The sequence below is a fragment of the Chiloscyllium punctatum genome, chromosome 27 (assembly GCF_047496795.1).
Source record: "Chiloscyllium punctatum isolate Juve2018m chromosome 27, sChiPun1.3, whole genome shotgun sequence".
NCBI classification, from domain to species: Eukaryota; Metazoa; Chordata; class Chondrichthyes; order Orectolobiformes; family Hemiscylliidae; genus Chiloscyllium; species Chiloscyllium punctatum.
Window position 1 is genome coordinate 84,809 of NC_092765.1, and position 17,510 is coordinate 102,318.

At 42.3% G+C, this 17,510-nt stretch overlaps 1 protein-coding gene across 5 annotated transcripts in view; it reads right to left on the reverse strand.

The window, feature by feature from the left end:
- tmem39b (transmembrane protein 39B) overlaps positions 1-17,510 on the reverse strand; it is a 77,667-nt gene that overhangs the window by 38,335 nt on the left and 21,822 nt on the right. For all 5 annotated transcript variants that reach the window (XM_072547878.1, XM_072547877.1, XM_072547882.1 and 2 more), the window contains one exon: positions 6,938-7,092. In XM_072547878.1, coding sequence (XP_072403979.1) covers positions 6,938-7,092 — 155 coding nt within the window. The remainder of the gene's footprint in view (positions 1-6,937; positions 7,093-17,510) is intronic.

The following is a 17,510-nucleotide window of genomic DNA, read 5'->3' on the forward strand; positions in this document are numbered from 1 at the left end:
TGGAATTCTGCCCAAAATGGTCGCTGGGTCAGAAACTCTTGTAACATTTAAGCAGCATTTAGATATTCGCTTGCATTGCCATAGCCTTCAGGGGTATGGGACTTAAGTTGGAAAATAGGATTAATGCAACTGGTTCTTTGATGACCAATACAGACATGATGGGCCAAATATCCTCCTGTTTTGTAAACATCTATAATTCTAAATTATATTACTTTTAATTACTACATTCTACTGCTTACATTTTAGAAGTTTCATAAATTTTAAACAAGAAATTAATAACGCTTCGATTAATTCATCAGGTTATTTTGTTTGAAAATGTTCTTTAGCAGTATCTACCTTCAAGGTGTTATATATTTAATAAGTTCATGGTAAACCTGATTGTGGCCTTAACTCCACTTCCCTGTCTACCTCTGATACAGACTCTCAGAAATGTTATGGCACAGAAGGAAGCCAACTGGCCATCATTTCTGCACCAGCTATTCAAATAAACATTATTACCTCAGGCCAATTTCCTGCTTTTACCGCAGACCTTTGCGCATTATTTCAAATCCAACAATCAGTCCTGGCTCTCAAGTACCTCAATTAAGTCTGCTTCCACCATATTTCTAGGTATTGCATTCCATGCCTTATCCATTTGCCATGTGAAATGATTTTTTTCACATCATTCTCATTTCTATGAACATCATTTTAAATCTATGCCCTCTCTCATTTGTTTCTTTTATGCACAGGAACAACTTCTCCTTACCTACTCTATCAAGTCCATTCATGATTTTCAAAACCTCAATCACATGTTCGCTCATTCTTCTCTCCAAGAAAAGTAATCGACTTTTTCAATCTACCTTCACTGAAATTTCTTATTCTGGAAACCAGTCTTGTAAATCGCTTCTACACTCTCTCCAACAGGTGCACATCCTTACTATAATATAATGTCACAACTGTAAACAATATTCCAGCCTGAGGTCTAACGAGTGTCTTGTAAAAATTCAACATTCATTTGTACTTTAAAGGTGAGGACACTGTACGCTTTATTAACTGACCTCCCCACCACTCCTGTCATCCTTAATGATCTGTGCATATACATACAAACACTCAGGACTCAGCTCCTGCAGCATTTTGGAATTGTACCCCCTATTTTATACTGTTTTTTATTATTATTTCTGTAAACGTGCATTAACTTTATTGGTCAGTGCAGTGAGCATACATGTTGCGAATTTACAGGACATTGGTTAGTCCACCTTTGGAATACTGTATTCAAGTCTGGTCTCCCTGCTATAGGGAAGATGCTGTTAAACTAGAAGGGATGCAGGAAAGATTTACAAGGATGTTGCTGGGACCGGAGGGTTTGTGCTAGAGGGAGACGCTGAAAAGTCTGCGGCTATTTTCCCTGGAGTGTTGGAATTTGAGGAGTGACCTTATAGAGGTCTACAAAATCATGACGGGGAATGGAGAGGTTGAACAGCAAAGATTTTTCCCAGGATGGGTGAAGTCCAAAACTAGAGGCGTAGGTTTAAGATGAGAGGGGAAAGATATAAAAGAGAGTCAACTTTTTTCACACAGAGGGTGGTGTGTGTATGGAATAAGCTGCCTGAGGAAGTGATGGAGACTGGTACAATTACAGCGTTGAAAAGGCATCTGGATGGGTATATGAATAGGAAGGGTTTAGAGGAATGCAGGCTAAATCCTGGCAAGTAGAACTAGATTAATTTAGGATATGTGGTTGGCATGGATGAATTGGACCGAAGGGTCTGTTTTTGTGCTGTACAAATCTATGTTTCTAGGACCTCACATTTCTCTGCACTGAACCTCATCTGCCACCTATCGATTTACTTCACCAACGTGTCAATATCCTTTTGTTGTTCGACACGGTACTCCTCACAGTTCACCTAAATTTCATGTCATCTGTAACTTTGAAACTGTCCACTGTACACAGAGATCCAGATCATTAATAAATATCAGGAAAGGTTGAGGTAACGCTACTCCAAACCTTCCTCCAGCCCAGAAAATATCCATTTACCCATACTTTGTTTCCCATCATGGCCAATTTTCATAGAATCATATAGGACGGAAGATACCTTTCGTCCCATCAAGTCTACACCGACAAAAACTACAGGTCGTTCTGGTAAAATGTGCATTTCGTCAATGTGAGTTGGCTATAATGTGACTGACGAATTGTGGACACTGTGGATAACGCAAACCTTCTAACTCTACAGATATAGTGATTTTCTATAGCGATCTTTGAAAGCGCGATTTTCTGTAGCTGTTTTCCATAGCGTGCGGTTACAGAGGAACAACTGTCGCTTTATATCAGAACATCCTGTACTCTAAACCTACACTGGTCCCAATTTCCAGTACTTGGTCCATAGCCTTGAATGGTATGATATTTCAAGTGCTCATTCAAATGTTTTTTAAATGTTGTAAGGTTTCAAGTCTCAATTACCCTCCTAGTCATTGCATTCCAGGTTCCCACCATATTCTTGGTGAATACACTTTTTCCTCAAATCTGTTATAAACTGCCGACCTTTCACCTTTAAATTATGCCCTTTTGTTATTGATCCTTTAACTAAGGGGAACAGCTGCTTTCTATTTACTGTCTCCATGCCCCTCATAATCTTATACACCCCAGTCAAACTTTCTTCAACGTTCTCTGCTCTAAAGAAGACAACCTAAACTCATTCAGTCTCATAGCTAAACTACTCCAGCCCAGGCAATAATCTTGCAGTACCCCTCCTAATGCAATCACAACTTTGTATCTACATGGCTACATTATAGTGTGAGCTATAACTTTCCTCACAAATCTATTGTGAGGCACTGTTTCAAACGCCTTCTGGAAATCCATGCAAACCACATTAACACTATTACCCTTATGGAGCCTGTTAGTTCTTCAAAGACTCCAGCAACATAATTAAACACAATTTCGTCTTTACAAATCTATGCTGTTTCTTCCTGATCAACTCACATTTTTCTTGAGACTAATAATTATATCTAAAATAACTCCAGGTGAGACTGCACCTGGAGTATTGTGCACAGTTTTGGTCTCCTTATTTGAACAAAGATATAGTGGTATTGGGGATAGTTCAGAGGAGTTTCACTAGATTGATCCCAGAGATGAGGGGTTTCACATATGAAGAAAGATTGGACAGTTTAGGCCTATACACTCTGCAATTTAGAAGAATAAGGGGAGATCAAATTGAGGCATGCAAGATGATAAAAATTAAAAATCACACAACACCAGGTTATAGTCCAACAGGCTTAACTGGAAGCACACTAGCTTTCAGAGCGTTGCTCCTTCATCAGGTGGTAGTGGAAGGCTCAATCCTAACAGAATTTATAGCAAAAATTTACAGTGTGATGTAACTGAAATTATACATTGAAAAATTGATTATCTGTTAAGCCTTTCATCTGTTAGAATACCGTGATAGTTTCACTTCTTTCATGTGTAAATCACAAAACCTTTTTTTAAAACGTTGCATTCTCAGGTTAGCTGTTAACAATGGTGATAGCTAGACAATATGTTGAAGGTGTTAGCCCCCTGTGTTCTCTGTCTATGCCATGATGTTTAGATTGATTCTAATCTAAAGAGTGAGATAAAGGAGTTTTACATGAATTCATGCAGTTTTTGAACAAAGTACAAAGTCATCCTGCAAGTACAAATTCACCCCACAAAATATGTGTGTGTATGTGGGTCTTTGTCTGTCTGTGTGAGCGTGTGTCTGTCTGGGTTGGGGGTTGTGAGTGTGAGAAAGTGTGTGTGTGAGAAAGTGTGTGTGTGAGTGTAGTGAGTGCAGAGTGTCTTAAGTCTGTGAATGTGTGTGTCTGTAAGGGTGTGTGTGGGTGCCTGTGTGCACGTCTGTGTGTAAAGGAGTCGTGGTGTGTGTGTGTGTGTGTGTGTGTGTGTGTAGGAGTATCTGTATGTGTGTATAGTACAATGGTGGTCACCTGTAATGTGACATGAACAGATGATGATAAAAGGTATGGATAAAATAGACATGGAGTGAAAGCTCCCTCTTGTGGGGCATTCTAGGATGAGAGGTCATAGTCTTAGGATAAGGGTAGCAAATTTAAAACAGATTTGAGAAGTTCTCCTCTCAAAGGATTGTAAATCTGTGAAATTTGCTACCTCAAAGTGCGATGGTTGCTTGGACAGTGAATAAATTTGAGGAGGAGTTTTTAATTCAGTAATGGGTTGAAGAGTTATAGGAAGAAGGCAGGAAAATGGCCGTGAGGAGCATATCAGCCATGATTGGCTGAACAGACTCAATGGGCCAAATGGCCTAATTCTGCCCCTCGATCTTATGAACTGTTTCCAGAAGCTTCCACCACCAAAGTTAACCTGACTGGTCTGTAATTGGTGGGATTATCCTTACAACCTTTCTTGAACAAGGCTGTATTGTTTTCAATTTTCCAGTCTTCTGGCACCTCACTGAGGCAAGGGAAAGCAGTGCTTCTGCACTTTCTACCTCACTTCCTTCAAAATCCTTTTATGATCTCATCTGGTCTTGGTGCCTTAAGCATCAACAGTCTATCCAACTCTAGTTCTTTATTAATTTAGAAGCTTTTAGTGACAGTTTCCTCTTCTTTCATTCGTGGCCCGGGTAGCATCCTCTTCTTTTGTTAAGATAGATGCATTTAACATTATTCTCCATGTGTAAATCTTATTTTAGGTCTCTAATCAGCCGTCATCCTCCTTCAACCAATTATTATTTCATGGACTATAGAAGGCTTTAGGGTTTATCTTTATGTTAGCTGCTAGTCTTTTCTCATAATTCCTCTTTGCTTCTCTTATTTCTTTTCTCACATCCTCTTTAAACTTTGGTGTTTTTTTTTGGTTGTCAACTCTATTTTCTGTCTTCCACCAGTCACAAGCATTCTTTTTCTTTTTAATGTTAATTTATTTCTCCTTTGACACCTAGGAAACACTGGATTTGTTTGTCCTACCTTTCCCACTTGAGGGAATATGCTTCAACTTGAACCATATGCTCTTAAGGTAGAGCATTGTTCACTTACTGCTTTTCCCACCAAGCTTTTCTTCCAGTCAATGTCACCTAACCCTCTTCTTACCCCACTGAAGTCAGTTCACCACCACTTGATTTTTCTCACTCTGGATTGTTGGGTGTCATTCTTCACCACCAATCTGAATGATCCTGTCTTATGACACAATGATCACTGTCTCCTAAGTGTTCCCGCAGTGACATTTGATCCACTTAGCCCACCTTAATTCCAAGGACTAGGTCCAACAATGCTTCCTTCCTTTTAGAACTGGACACTTACAGCTGTGGAAACCCTCCTAAATGCAATTTAGAAATATTTACCTTTTGTCGCCCTTTGCACTATCAGTATCCCAGTCTATATTTGGGTTATCCAAGTTCCCTATTAAAGCTATTTTATAAAGTTGCCATTTCTCGATAATATCCTCACAGATTTGTTCCTGTATGTCATTTTCACTAGCTGGTGTTCTATAGACAACACCAATGTAATTGTATCCTTTTTATTCCTTAATTCTAGCCAAATAGACTCAATCCTGAGACATCCTCTTTCTCCAGCACTGCAATGCACTCCTTAACCAATACTGCTAATTCTCCTACTTTCCTTCTTTTTTATCAAACGCCTTGCTAAAATCCATATACGTCAAATAACTGCACTACCTTCATCAATGTGTTTTGTCACATCCTAAAAGAATTCAATAAGGTTTGTGAGGCATGACCTACCTCTCTCAAAGCCACACCGACTATCTCTAATCAAGCTATGCTTTTCTAAAAAAAATCATAAATCCGGTCTTTCAGAATCCTCTCCAAAAATTGGCCCACCACTGACGTAAGACTGACTGGTCTGTAATTCCCAGGATTATCCCTATTCCCTTTCTTGAACAAGGGAATAACATTTGCCATCTTCCAGTCATCTGGTACTACTCCAATGGACAGTGATCTCTTCCCTTTTGGGCTCCCGTAGTAACCTTGGGTATATCCCATCTGGCCCAGGGGACTTATTTATCCTATTTTTCAAAATTTCTAGCACATTCTCCTTCTTAACATTAAATGTTCAAGCATATCAGCCTGTTTCATGCTGTCCTCACAAATGCCATCCCTCTCATTAGTGAATACCGAAGCAAAGAATTTATTAATCCTTGATCAGCCCTACTCTCACACTGTTTCTCAGGTAAGTGTAGAATGCCTTGGGGTTTTCCTACCCTCCAAGGCTTTTTCATGCCCCTTTCTAGCTCTCCTAAGACCATTCTTCCGCTCCTTCCTGGCTACTGTGGGCGGCACGGTGGCACAGTGGTTAGCACTGCTGCCTCACAGTGCCAGAGACCCGGGTTCATTTCCCACCTCAGGCGACTGACTGTGCGGAGTTTGCACATTCCCCCGGTTTCCTTCGGGTGCTCTGGTTTCCTCCCACAGTCCAAAGATGTGCAGGTCAGGTGAATTGGCCATGCTAAATTGTCCGTAGTGTTAGGTAAGGGGTAAATGTAGGGGTATGGCTGGTTTGCGCTTCGGCGGGTCGGTGTGGACTTGTTGGGCCGAAGGGCCTGTTTCCACACTGTAATCTAATCTAATCTAATCTAAAAACCTTGTAACCCTCTACAGCCCTGCCTAGTGAGGAATCTATTGACTGTGCCTTAAATATATTCAATGACCCTGCCTCTATCATTTGGGAAGAGAATTCCATAATCTCTCAATCCTCAGGGGAAAGAATTTCTCCTCACTGCTGGCTTAAATGTGAGATGTTATTTTTAAATGGTGCCGCCTGGTTTTAGACTCACCTACAAGAAGAAAATCTTTTAGCATTCACTCAGTCAAGGCCCCTCAGATTCTTATATGTTTCTATCAGTTAATCTCTCATTCTTCTAAATTTCACAGCAAATACTATATGAATGCTTGGTTTTGTTCGGTTATAGTTAACGTGATTACTTTTTTGAAAAATTTCAATAACTGCAACTTACGGATAACACAGGAACAATAAATTCAAGAAAGAGTATGTTCTGAAAAGGTAAATGAGTGATCGGCACAGACTCCACCCTGCTCCAGTCAGAACTGCAAATCGAGTTGTCACAAATATTACAGACTGTGGTACTGAGATTTTACCACCATGAGAGGCCTGAGAAATAAAACAGAAAGCAGTAAAACAATAATTCAAAAGTAGCACAATATCTGTATTTTTTCCTTGTTGATTATGACAACATTATTGTAATTTTAGACCTGTTTCTAGATATGTGTATCATCAACTTCAAAATACAAACTGCTATTTAGTATTCAAACAGTGAAAATGCTACAAACTTAAAATGTGCACTTTTACTTTTGATGTTCCACATCATCTGCCCTCAGGGTCAAATGAAGAGTCCAGTTCAGAGCTAAAGCTCAATAATTAACAGCTTTATGCCGTATTATGAAGGTTCACAAAATGTAATTATTATTTGGAAACTTGGATTCTAGAAGATGGCAAGAACAATATATATCTTTATGTTTGATTTGTATCTATACTGTGCAGGTTAGAAGGGAGAATTTAGTTTTAGTTTCATTCTAAGTTCTCAGTGGTAGCAGGTTGCCTGGAAATATGTTTGCACATATTTAAAACGTAGCTTGGAAAAAAATCCCAATGTGAACACTTCAGTGCTTCATAAAACAGGCAGAGAAAACAGGATAACAGTTAAGGTATCTTGTCACACAGAAAGAGAGAAACGTTAAAAACTTATTTTAGAAAGAGAAAGCCATCCAGGTTAGTGACCACAGTTATTTTATTCAGAGAGAGAAGCAGACCATCCAGAGAGGAAAAAGTCTATAATATCAGCAATGCTACTTAGCAGTCTCCAAAAGAATTAGACAGAAGATAAGCCCTGATTGGCTTAGAAGGTCACAAAATAAAAGCTTCACAAAAATTAGGCTTTAAGGCTCAGAAATGAAGACATCCTGCAGAACAGTTAGATGCTCGAGTTTAAGAAGTATATGTTGAAGGAGGAAATCAGCTGTGTTAGCAGCTTGTTTAAAGGTCTCACGAAGAGATATTAACTAAAGAAGATAGCATCAAGGTTGAAGACGTTTACCAGAAAGAAACCAATTACAGTTGTGCCAACTGAACAAGAAACTTTTAAAGTGGAAACAGGGTGACTCTTCACGGAGGTTTGTGAATCTGTAAGATCATTGCAAGGGTAGAAAGGCTGAATTTTATTTCAGTTATTTGGAATTAGCCGATTTGAAATAGTTCCCACATAGTGCAAAGAAGTCCATTTTTTTCCCTTTATGTGTAATAAATTTTGATGTTCTTTTGTTAAAAGTACATCGGTAGCCTCTTGTGAATATTTTCAGTGACTGAGCACATTAGGAAACAAATTGCAAAAATAAAACTTGTAGTCTACTAAGCCAGTTTCATTCTGGGATCTGACTTTTAATACCAGAAGCTTAGAATAACAAAGTGGAAGGGTCACTGAACCTGAAACGTGAACTCTGATTTCTTCACAGATGCTGCCAGACCCGCTAAGCTTTTCCAGCAACTTCTGTTTTGGTTATAACAAAGTGGGAGATCTTTATGGAATTGCCACCTGTTCAATTTAACAGAAGTCTGTGGATTTTCAAAAAACGAGTACAGAGATGTAATAACCATAGACACGAGTTGAAATGTAAAAATGACTTTGATGTTACCAAGACATTTCTGGGAGTGGAAGGCGTAACAGCAGATTAATTGAAAATTTTGACTAAGGTTAAAATTAAAGTGTTGATGGATAAATTGAAGGTTCCAGAACAAGAGGGCATAGGTTTCAGGTCTGAGGGGAAAGATATAAACGGGACCTAAGGGATAGCTTTTTCATGCAGAGGGTGGTGCGTGTATGGAATGAGCTGCCAGAAGAAGTGATGGAGGCTGGCACAATTACAGCATTGAAAAGGCATCTAGATGGGTATATGAATAGGAAGGGTTTAGAGGGATATGGGCCAAGTGCTGGCAAATGGGACTAGATTAGGTAAGGATATCTGGTCAGCATGGAAAAGGTGGACTGAAGGGACTGTTTCTGTGCTGTATACCTCTATGACTATGACACTAAATAGGGAGGAAGGGAAAAAGAAAAAGAAATGATAATGCAACAAAAATAGTTTCAACTTCAAATAAACTGTTAATCAGAAAACATTACTCCGGTAGAGAAAAGCTTAGAGTAAAGAAAGAAAGAAGGAATCAAAAACTCACCGGATCATTCTGATCTCAATGAGAGGTTTGAAATCTGTATTTAGTGCCTAAATTTAGAGAGGGTAGAGATGAAAAATATTTCACCTCATTTGATGACAGTTGTGAAAACCAAACGATCAAAAGATGTTTTGACCTTAACATTACATGGAGATTCTTAGTAGGTACGAATGTGTATACTAGTTTGTCAGAAGAACAACCCACAGACTATGAAGCTGCTAAAAGAGCAATATTCAATGCTTATGAGCTTGTTCCGTAAGCTTATGAATTAAAATTTTGCAGAATAAGAAAGAAACTGTATCAATGGTAGAATTTGCAGGATGCAGGTGTCACTGACCAGGCTAGTATTTATTGTCCAACCCTAATTTCTCCGAGGGTAGTTGAGAGTCAATCAAACTGGAGTCATATGTAGGCCAGACCAGGTAAACACAGCAGTTTCCTTCCCGAAAGAACATCAGTGACCCAGATTTCTTCCCCCCCCACCCCCACCAAATAATCGATTCATGATCATGATTCCTTATCATTTAAATTCAAACTCCACCATCTTCTATGGTGAAATTTGAACATGAGTCCCCAGAACATTATCTGGGTCTCTGGATTAGTAGTCTAGCGTTAAAACCACTGGGGCATTGTCTTACCCCACAGTGGCACAAATTAAGTACCTAACAAAGCAAAACAGCAGTTCTGCACTGGTTTTAGCAGCATCAAATTGCACGAAGCCATTTAAAATGACTGTGATGCTAGTAATGTTAGTGTTGGTGCAACATTATTATAGTAGGACAAAATGAGAATTGAACAGCCAATCAATTACTTTTCAAGCAAACTAAATGCTTACCAACAGAAATACTCAACTGTGGGGGGAAAAAATTATGAATTTGGCATTGATGCAACATCACTTCGAAGTATACATATCTAATGACTTGCCAGAAAGTGTGATTGACATCTAGTCAAGCAGAGGCGGAAGATTAGGCGTTCTTCCTCCAGGCATTTGGTGGTGAGGGAGCAGCGGTGAAGGAGGCCCAGGACCTCCATGTCCTAGGCAGAATGGGAGGGAGAGTTGAAATGTTGGGCCACAGGGCGGTGTGGTTGATTGGTGCAGGTGTCCCGGAGATGTTCCCTAAAGCGCTCTGCTAGGAGGCATCCAGTCTCCCCAACGTAGATGAGACCGCATAGGATACTGATTAGGAATGATCAGCCATGATCATATTGAATGGCGGTGCAGTCTCGAAGGGCAGAATGGCCTACTCCTGCATCTATTGTCTATTGTCTATTGTCTATTGCATCGGGAGCAACAGATACAATAAATGATATTAGTGGATGTGCAGGTAAAACTTTGATGGATGTGGAAGGCTCCTTTAGGGCCTTGGATGGAGGGGAGGGAGGAGGTGTGGGCGCAGGTTTTGCAGTTCCTGCGGTGGCAGGGGAAGGTGCCAAGATGGGAGGGTGGGTTGTTGGGGGGGGGGGGGGGGGGGGGGGCATGGACCTGACCAGGTAGTCATGGAGGGAACGGTCTTTGTGGAAGGCGGAAAGGGGTGGGGAGGGAAATATATCCCTGGTAGTGGGGTCTGTTTGGAGGTGGCGGAAATATCAGCGGATGATTTGGTTTATGCGAAGGTTGGTAGGGTGGAAGGTGAGCACCAGGGGGGGTTCTGTCTTTTTTACGGTCCGTGTTTTCCTCTCCCGACGTCCCTAACAGTACCCTTTCACCGACACTCTCATTCGTTTGGCCGAACTGGTCCTCACCCTTAACAATTTTGCCTTCAAATCCTCCCACTTCCTCCAGACCAAAGGGGTAGCCATGGGCACACGTATGGGCCCCAGCTATGCCTGTCTCTTTGTTGGCTACGTAGAGCAGTTGATCTTCCGTAATTACACCGGCACCACTCCCCACCTCTTCCTCCGCTATATTGATGACTGCATTGGCGCCACCTCGTGCTCCCGTGAGGAGGTTGAGCAATTCATCAACTTTACCCACACATTCCACCCTGACCTTAAATTTATCTGGACCATCTCTGACACTTCCCTCCCCTTCCTGGACCTCTCCATCTCCATTAATGATGACCGACTTGACACTGACATTTTTTACAAACCCACCGACTCCCACAGCTACCTGGATTACACCTCTTCCCACCCTTCCTCTTGCAAAAATGCCATCCCATATTCCCAATTCCGCCGCCTCCGCCATATCTGCTCCCAGGAGGACCAGTTCCACCACAGAACACACCAGATGGCTTCCTTCTTTAGAGACCGCAATTTCCCTTCCCACATGGTTAAAGATGCCCTCCAATGCATCTCGCCCACATCCCGCACCTCCGACCACCCCTCCAACCGTAACAAGGACAGAACACCCCTGGTGCTCACCTTCCACTCTACCAACCTTCGCATAAACCAAATCATCCGCCGACATTTCCGCCACCTCCAAACAGACCCCACCACCAGGGATATATTTCCCTCCCCGCCCCTTTCCACCTTCCTGATGAAGGGCTTTTGCCCAAAACGTCGATTTTACTGCTCCTCGGATGCTGCCTGAACTGCTGTGCTCTTCCAGCACCACTAATCCAGAATCTGGTTTCCAGCATCTGAGGTCATTGTTTTTATCTAGTCAAGCAGAGTCAACATGGCTTCATAGAATGGAAATTATGTCTGACTAATTTATTAGAGTTTTCCGATGGACCCTCAACCAATGTATTTACCTGCACCTCTCTCAGACCGCATGGACAGATAGAAGCATGTAGGTGCCGGTAAGTGTCACAAATAGGAACTTCAAAGACATGGCCATTCCCAAAGTTGAGGCAGGTGGGGCAGGCAGTCAATGCAGGAGGTCCCGGTGGCTATTACGGTGGCAGAAAGGACGTTTGAGGACTCGTCTATGAGGTAGAATGGGCTGAGGTTAGAAACAGGAAGGGAAAGGTCATCCTGTTGAGAGCTTTCTATAGGCCTCCAAATAGTTCCAGATATGTAGAGGAAAGGATAGCAAAGATAATCCTGGATAAGAGCAAGAGTAACAGAGTAGTTGTTATGAGGGTCTTTAGTTTTCCAAATATTGACTGAAAATACTATAGTTCGAGTACTTTAGGTGAATCAGTTTTTGTCCGATGTGTGCAGGATGGTTTCCTGACACAGTATGTAGACAAGCCAATAAAGGGCAAGGCCAACCTGGATTTGGTACTGGGTGAAGAACCTCACCAGGTGTTAGATTTGGAGGTAGGTGAACACTTTGGTGAAAGTGACCACAATTCGGTTATATTTACTTTAGTGATGGAAAGGGAATCCAGGGAGGCGATTGCAGAGCCTTTGGCTTTGATCTTTATATCGTCATTGTCTACAGGAATAGTGCCAGAAGACTGGAGGATAGCAAATGTCGTCCCCTTGTTCAAGAAGGGGAGTAAAGACAACCTTGGTAATTATAGACCAGGGAGCCTTACTTCGGTTGTGGGCAAAGTGTTGGAAAAGGTTATAAGAGATAGGATTTAGAGGATAGATCTAGAGGGGAATAAGTTGATTAAGGATAGTCAACACGGTTTTGTGAAGAGTAGATTGTTCCTCACAAATCTTATTGAGTTTGAGATGGTAACCAAACAGATGGAAGGGGGTAAAGCGGTTGATGTGATGTATGAGGATTTCATGTAGGCATTTGATAAGGTTCCCCACGGTAGGCTATTGCACAAAATAAAGAGGCATGGGATTGAGGGTGATTTAGTGGTTTGGATCAGAAATTGGCTAGCTGAAAGAAGACAGAGGTGGTGGTTGATGGGAAATGTTCATCCTGGAGTTCATTACTAGTGGTGTATTGCAAGAATCTGTTTTGCGGCCAATACGGTTTGTCATTTTTATAAATGACTGTCTAGATGGATGGGTCAGTAAATTTGCTGATGATACTAAGGTTGATGGAGTTGTAGATGTTGCAAGGAGCTGAAGGATGTTGCAAGTTACACAAGGACATAGAACAATACAGCACAGAACAGGCCCTTTGGCCCACGATGTTGTGCCGAACATTTGTCCTAGCTTAAGCACCTATCCATGTACCTATCCAATTGCCGCTTAAAGGTCACCAATGATTCTGGCACTGCCACTCCTACAGGCAGTGCATTCCATGCCCCCATCACTCTCTGGGTAAAGAACCTACCCCTGACATCCCCCCCCATACCTTCCACCCTTCACCTTAAATTTATGTCCCCTTGTAACACTCTGCTGTACCCGGGGAAAAAGTCTCTGACTGTCTACTCTATCTATTCCCCTGATCATCTTATAAACCTCTATCAAGTCACCCCTCATCCTTCGCCGTTCCAATGAGAAAAGGCCTAGCACTCTCAACCTATCCTCCTACACATTCAGAATTTTTTTTTCTCTAGATTAGATTAGATTACTTACAGTGTGGAAACAGGCCCTTCGGCCCAACAAGTCCACACCGCCCCGCCGAAGCGCAACCCACCCATACATCTACCCCTTACCTAACGCTACGGACAATTTAGCATGGCCAATTCACCTGCCCTGCACATCTTTGGACTGTGGGAGGAAACCGGAGCACCCGGAGGAAACCCACGCAGACACGGGGAGAATGTGCAAACTCCACACAGTCAGTCGCCTGAGGCGGGAATTGAACCTGGGTCTCTGGCGCTGTGAGGCAGCAGTGCTAACCACTGTGCCACCATACGACCTATTCTCCATTCCAGGTAACATCCTGGTAAATCTCCTCTGCACCCTCTCCAAAGCTTCCACATCTTTCCTAAAATGAGGCGACCAGAACTGCACACAGTACTCCAAATCTGGCCTTACCAAGGTCCTATATAGTGGCAACATCACCTCACGACTCTTGAATTCAATCCCTCTGCTAATGAACACTAATACACCATAGGTCTTCTTACAAGCTCTATCCACCTGAGTGGCAACTTTCAAAGATCTATGAACATACGCCCCAAGATCCCTCTGCTCCTCTACCTTATTAAGAACCCTACCGTTAACCTTGCATTCCGCATTCGTATTTGTCCTTCCAAAATGGTCAACCTCACACTTGACAGCGTTGAACTCCATCTGCCACTCCTCAGCCCAGCTCTGCATCATATCTAAGTTCCTTTGCAGCCAACAGCCCTCCTCACTATCCACAACTCCAATCTTCGTATCGTCTGCAAATTTACTGACCCACCCTTCGACTCCCTCTTCCAAGTCATTAATAAAAAGCTGAGGACCCAGAACTGATCCCTGCAGAACTCCACTTGTAACTGGGCTCCAGGCTGAATATTTACCATCTACCACCACTCTCTGACTTCGACCGGTTAGCCAGTTCTCTATCCAACTGGCCAAACTTCCCACTATCCCATGCCTCCTGACTTTCCGCATAAGCCTACCATGGGGAACCTTATCAAATGCCTTACTAAAGTCCATGTACACTACATCCACTGCTCTACCCTCATCCACATACTTGGTCACCTCCTCAAAGAATTCAATAAGACTTGTCAGGCAAGACCTACCCCTCACAAATCCGTGCTGGCTGTCCCTAATCAAGCAATGTCTTTCCAGATACTCATAAATCCTATCCCTCAGTACCCTTTCCATTACTTTGCCTACCACCGAACTAAGACTAAGACTTACTAGATAAGCTGCAGAGGTCGCAAATGGAGTTTAATGTGGAAAAGTGTGAGGTGATTCACTTTGGAAGGAGAACAGGAATAAAGGGTACTGGGCCAATGGTAAGATTCTTAGTAGTGTAGATGAGTGGAGATATTGGTGTCCATGTACATAGAAACTGGAAAGTTGCCACCCAGGTTGATAGAGTTGTTAAGGCGGCATATGGTGTGCTAGCTTTTATTGTTAGAGGGAATGAGTTTCAGAGCCACGAGGTCATGCTGCAGCTGTACAAACTCTAGCGTGGCCGCACTTGGAGTATTACGTACAGTTCTGGTCACTGCTTTATAGGAAGGATATTTTTGATTAGATTCCCTGAAGTGCAGCAACAGACTCTTTGGCCCAACAAATCCACACCGACCTTCCCGTACATTCACCCCTGACTAATGCACCTAACACTACAGGCAATTTAGCATGGCCAATTCACCTAACCTGCACATCTTTGGACTGTGGGAGGAAACCCACCTAGGATGTGGAAGCTTTAGAAAGGGTTTAGAGATGATTTACTAGAATGTTGCCTGATATGGAGGGAAGGTCTTCTAAGGAAAGGCTGAGGGACCTGAGGCTGTTTTCATTAGAGAGAAGAAAGTTGAGAAGTGACTTAATTGAGACATACAAGATAATCAGAGGGTTAAACAGGGTGAAGAGTGAGAGACTTTTTCCTCAGATGGTGACGGCTAGCATAAAGAGACATAGCTTTAAATTGAGGGGTGATGGATATAGGACAGATGTCAGAGGTAGTTTCTTTACTCAGAGAGTAGTAGGGGTGTGAACACCCTGCCCGCAACAGTAGTAGACACGCTAACTTTAAGGGTATTTAAATGGTCATTGGATAAACATGTGGATGAAAACAGAATAGTGTAGGATAGATAGGTTTCAGATTGATTCCACAGGGTGATGCAACATCGAGGGCCAAAGGGCCTGTACTGCGCTGTACCGTTCTAAGTTCTATTTCCCTTTCAAACAAGTAAAGAGAAACATTGATTATCCGGCATTTGATTAACCGAATTTTGGATTATCCGAACAAGATCACAAGGTCCTGACCTTGGCTAACTACGTTATCTGGCAATCGGATATCAGGCATTTGATTAATTGAACGATATACTCCCTGCCCATGTCCTTCGGATAATTAACGTTCCTCTGTAAACCATTTTGGCTAATGTTGGGATGGGGAATGGAATGGCAAAAGCAGTAGCCATAACAATTGCACTACAACTGAATCTGTTGCACAGCAGGGAGGATCAAAGTGCGGGTGAACAGTGATGGCTGGTGACCCTATAGTCAGGAGCACAGAGAAGTATTTCTGTGATTGCAAGTTAGTCTCCAGAATGGTGTATTGCCTCCTTGGTGCCAGGGTCAAGGATGTCTCCAAGTCGGTACAGAACATTCGGAAAGGGGAGGGTGAACAGCCAGAAAACATGACCCATATTGGAACTAACAACATAGGTAGGAAGAGTGATAAGGCCCTGCAAAAGGAATTTAAGTTGTTAGGCAGAAAGTTAAAAAGCAGAACTTCTAGGGTTCTAATCTTGGGATTACTCTGTGTGTCACATGCTGGTGAGGCCAAAAAAGGAAGATAGTACAACTGAACACGTGGCTAAAGAGCTGGTGTAAGAGGAAGGAATTCAGATATCTGGATCATAGGGATCTCTTCCAAGGCAGGTTGGACCTGTACAAAAAGGACAGGTTGCACCTTAACTGGAGGGTCACCAACATGTTTGAGGAGAGGTTTGCTAGTGCTACTCGGGAGGGCTTAAGTTAGTATGGCAGGGGGTTGGGAAGCAGAGCATTAGGTCAGCCATGTGAAAAGGTCAAAGTTAAAAGAATGAAAAAGCAATGCCAGTTTAATGAACAAGGTAGAACTATAAAACATGTATTGAATAAGACAGGAGTGGAAATAATAAAAAGATGCTGAAGGACAGGAGAGAGTGTACAGCCAAAATTAGAGTTTTTTTGTACAAATGCATGCAGTGTAAGGAACAAATTAAATGTGTTGCAGGCACAGATTCAAACTGGAAAATATGATACAGTAGCCAGAGGGGTAGCTGCAGGATGGTCAGGACTGGGAACTAAACATACCAAAAGGGATGAAGAAAAGAGCCATGGGAGTGGAGTGGCATTGCTGATTGTAAACAGAATCATTTCTGTGGTGAGAGAAGATGTAACGAGGGGAAAGCATCCAGTGGAGACATTATGGTTGTAACTGAGAAAACATATAGAAACTAAAATTCAAAATACAGAGTCATATCCAAGTCAAAGCAACCATCTTGCTTGGCACCAAACCCACAAACATCCATTCCCTCCACCATCAGTGCTCAGAAGCAGTGTGCGCCACCTTTAAGATGCAACGCAGAAATTCACCAAGGTTCCTTGCACTTTTTTCAAATCCATGACCACTTGCATTTAGAAAAACAGAGGCATATGGTTGCTACTCAATATCAGTGGTGGAGGAGTGAGTTTTTGTGGATGTGCCAATCAAGCAGGTTGCTTTGGTCTGAATGGTGTCAGCCTTCTTGAGTGTTGTTGGAGCTGCACCCATCCAGGCAAGTAGGGAGTATTCTATCACACTCCTGACTTGTGTCTTGTTGATAATTGCCAGGCTTTGGGGAGTCAGTAGGTGGGTTACTCACTGCAGTATTCCTAGCTTCTGACCTGCTCTTGAAGTCATTAGGTTTGTGTGGTGGGTCCACTTGAGTTTCTAGTCAATGGCAATCTAAGGACAA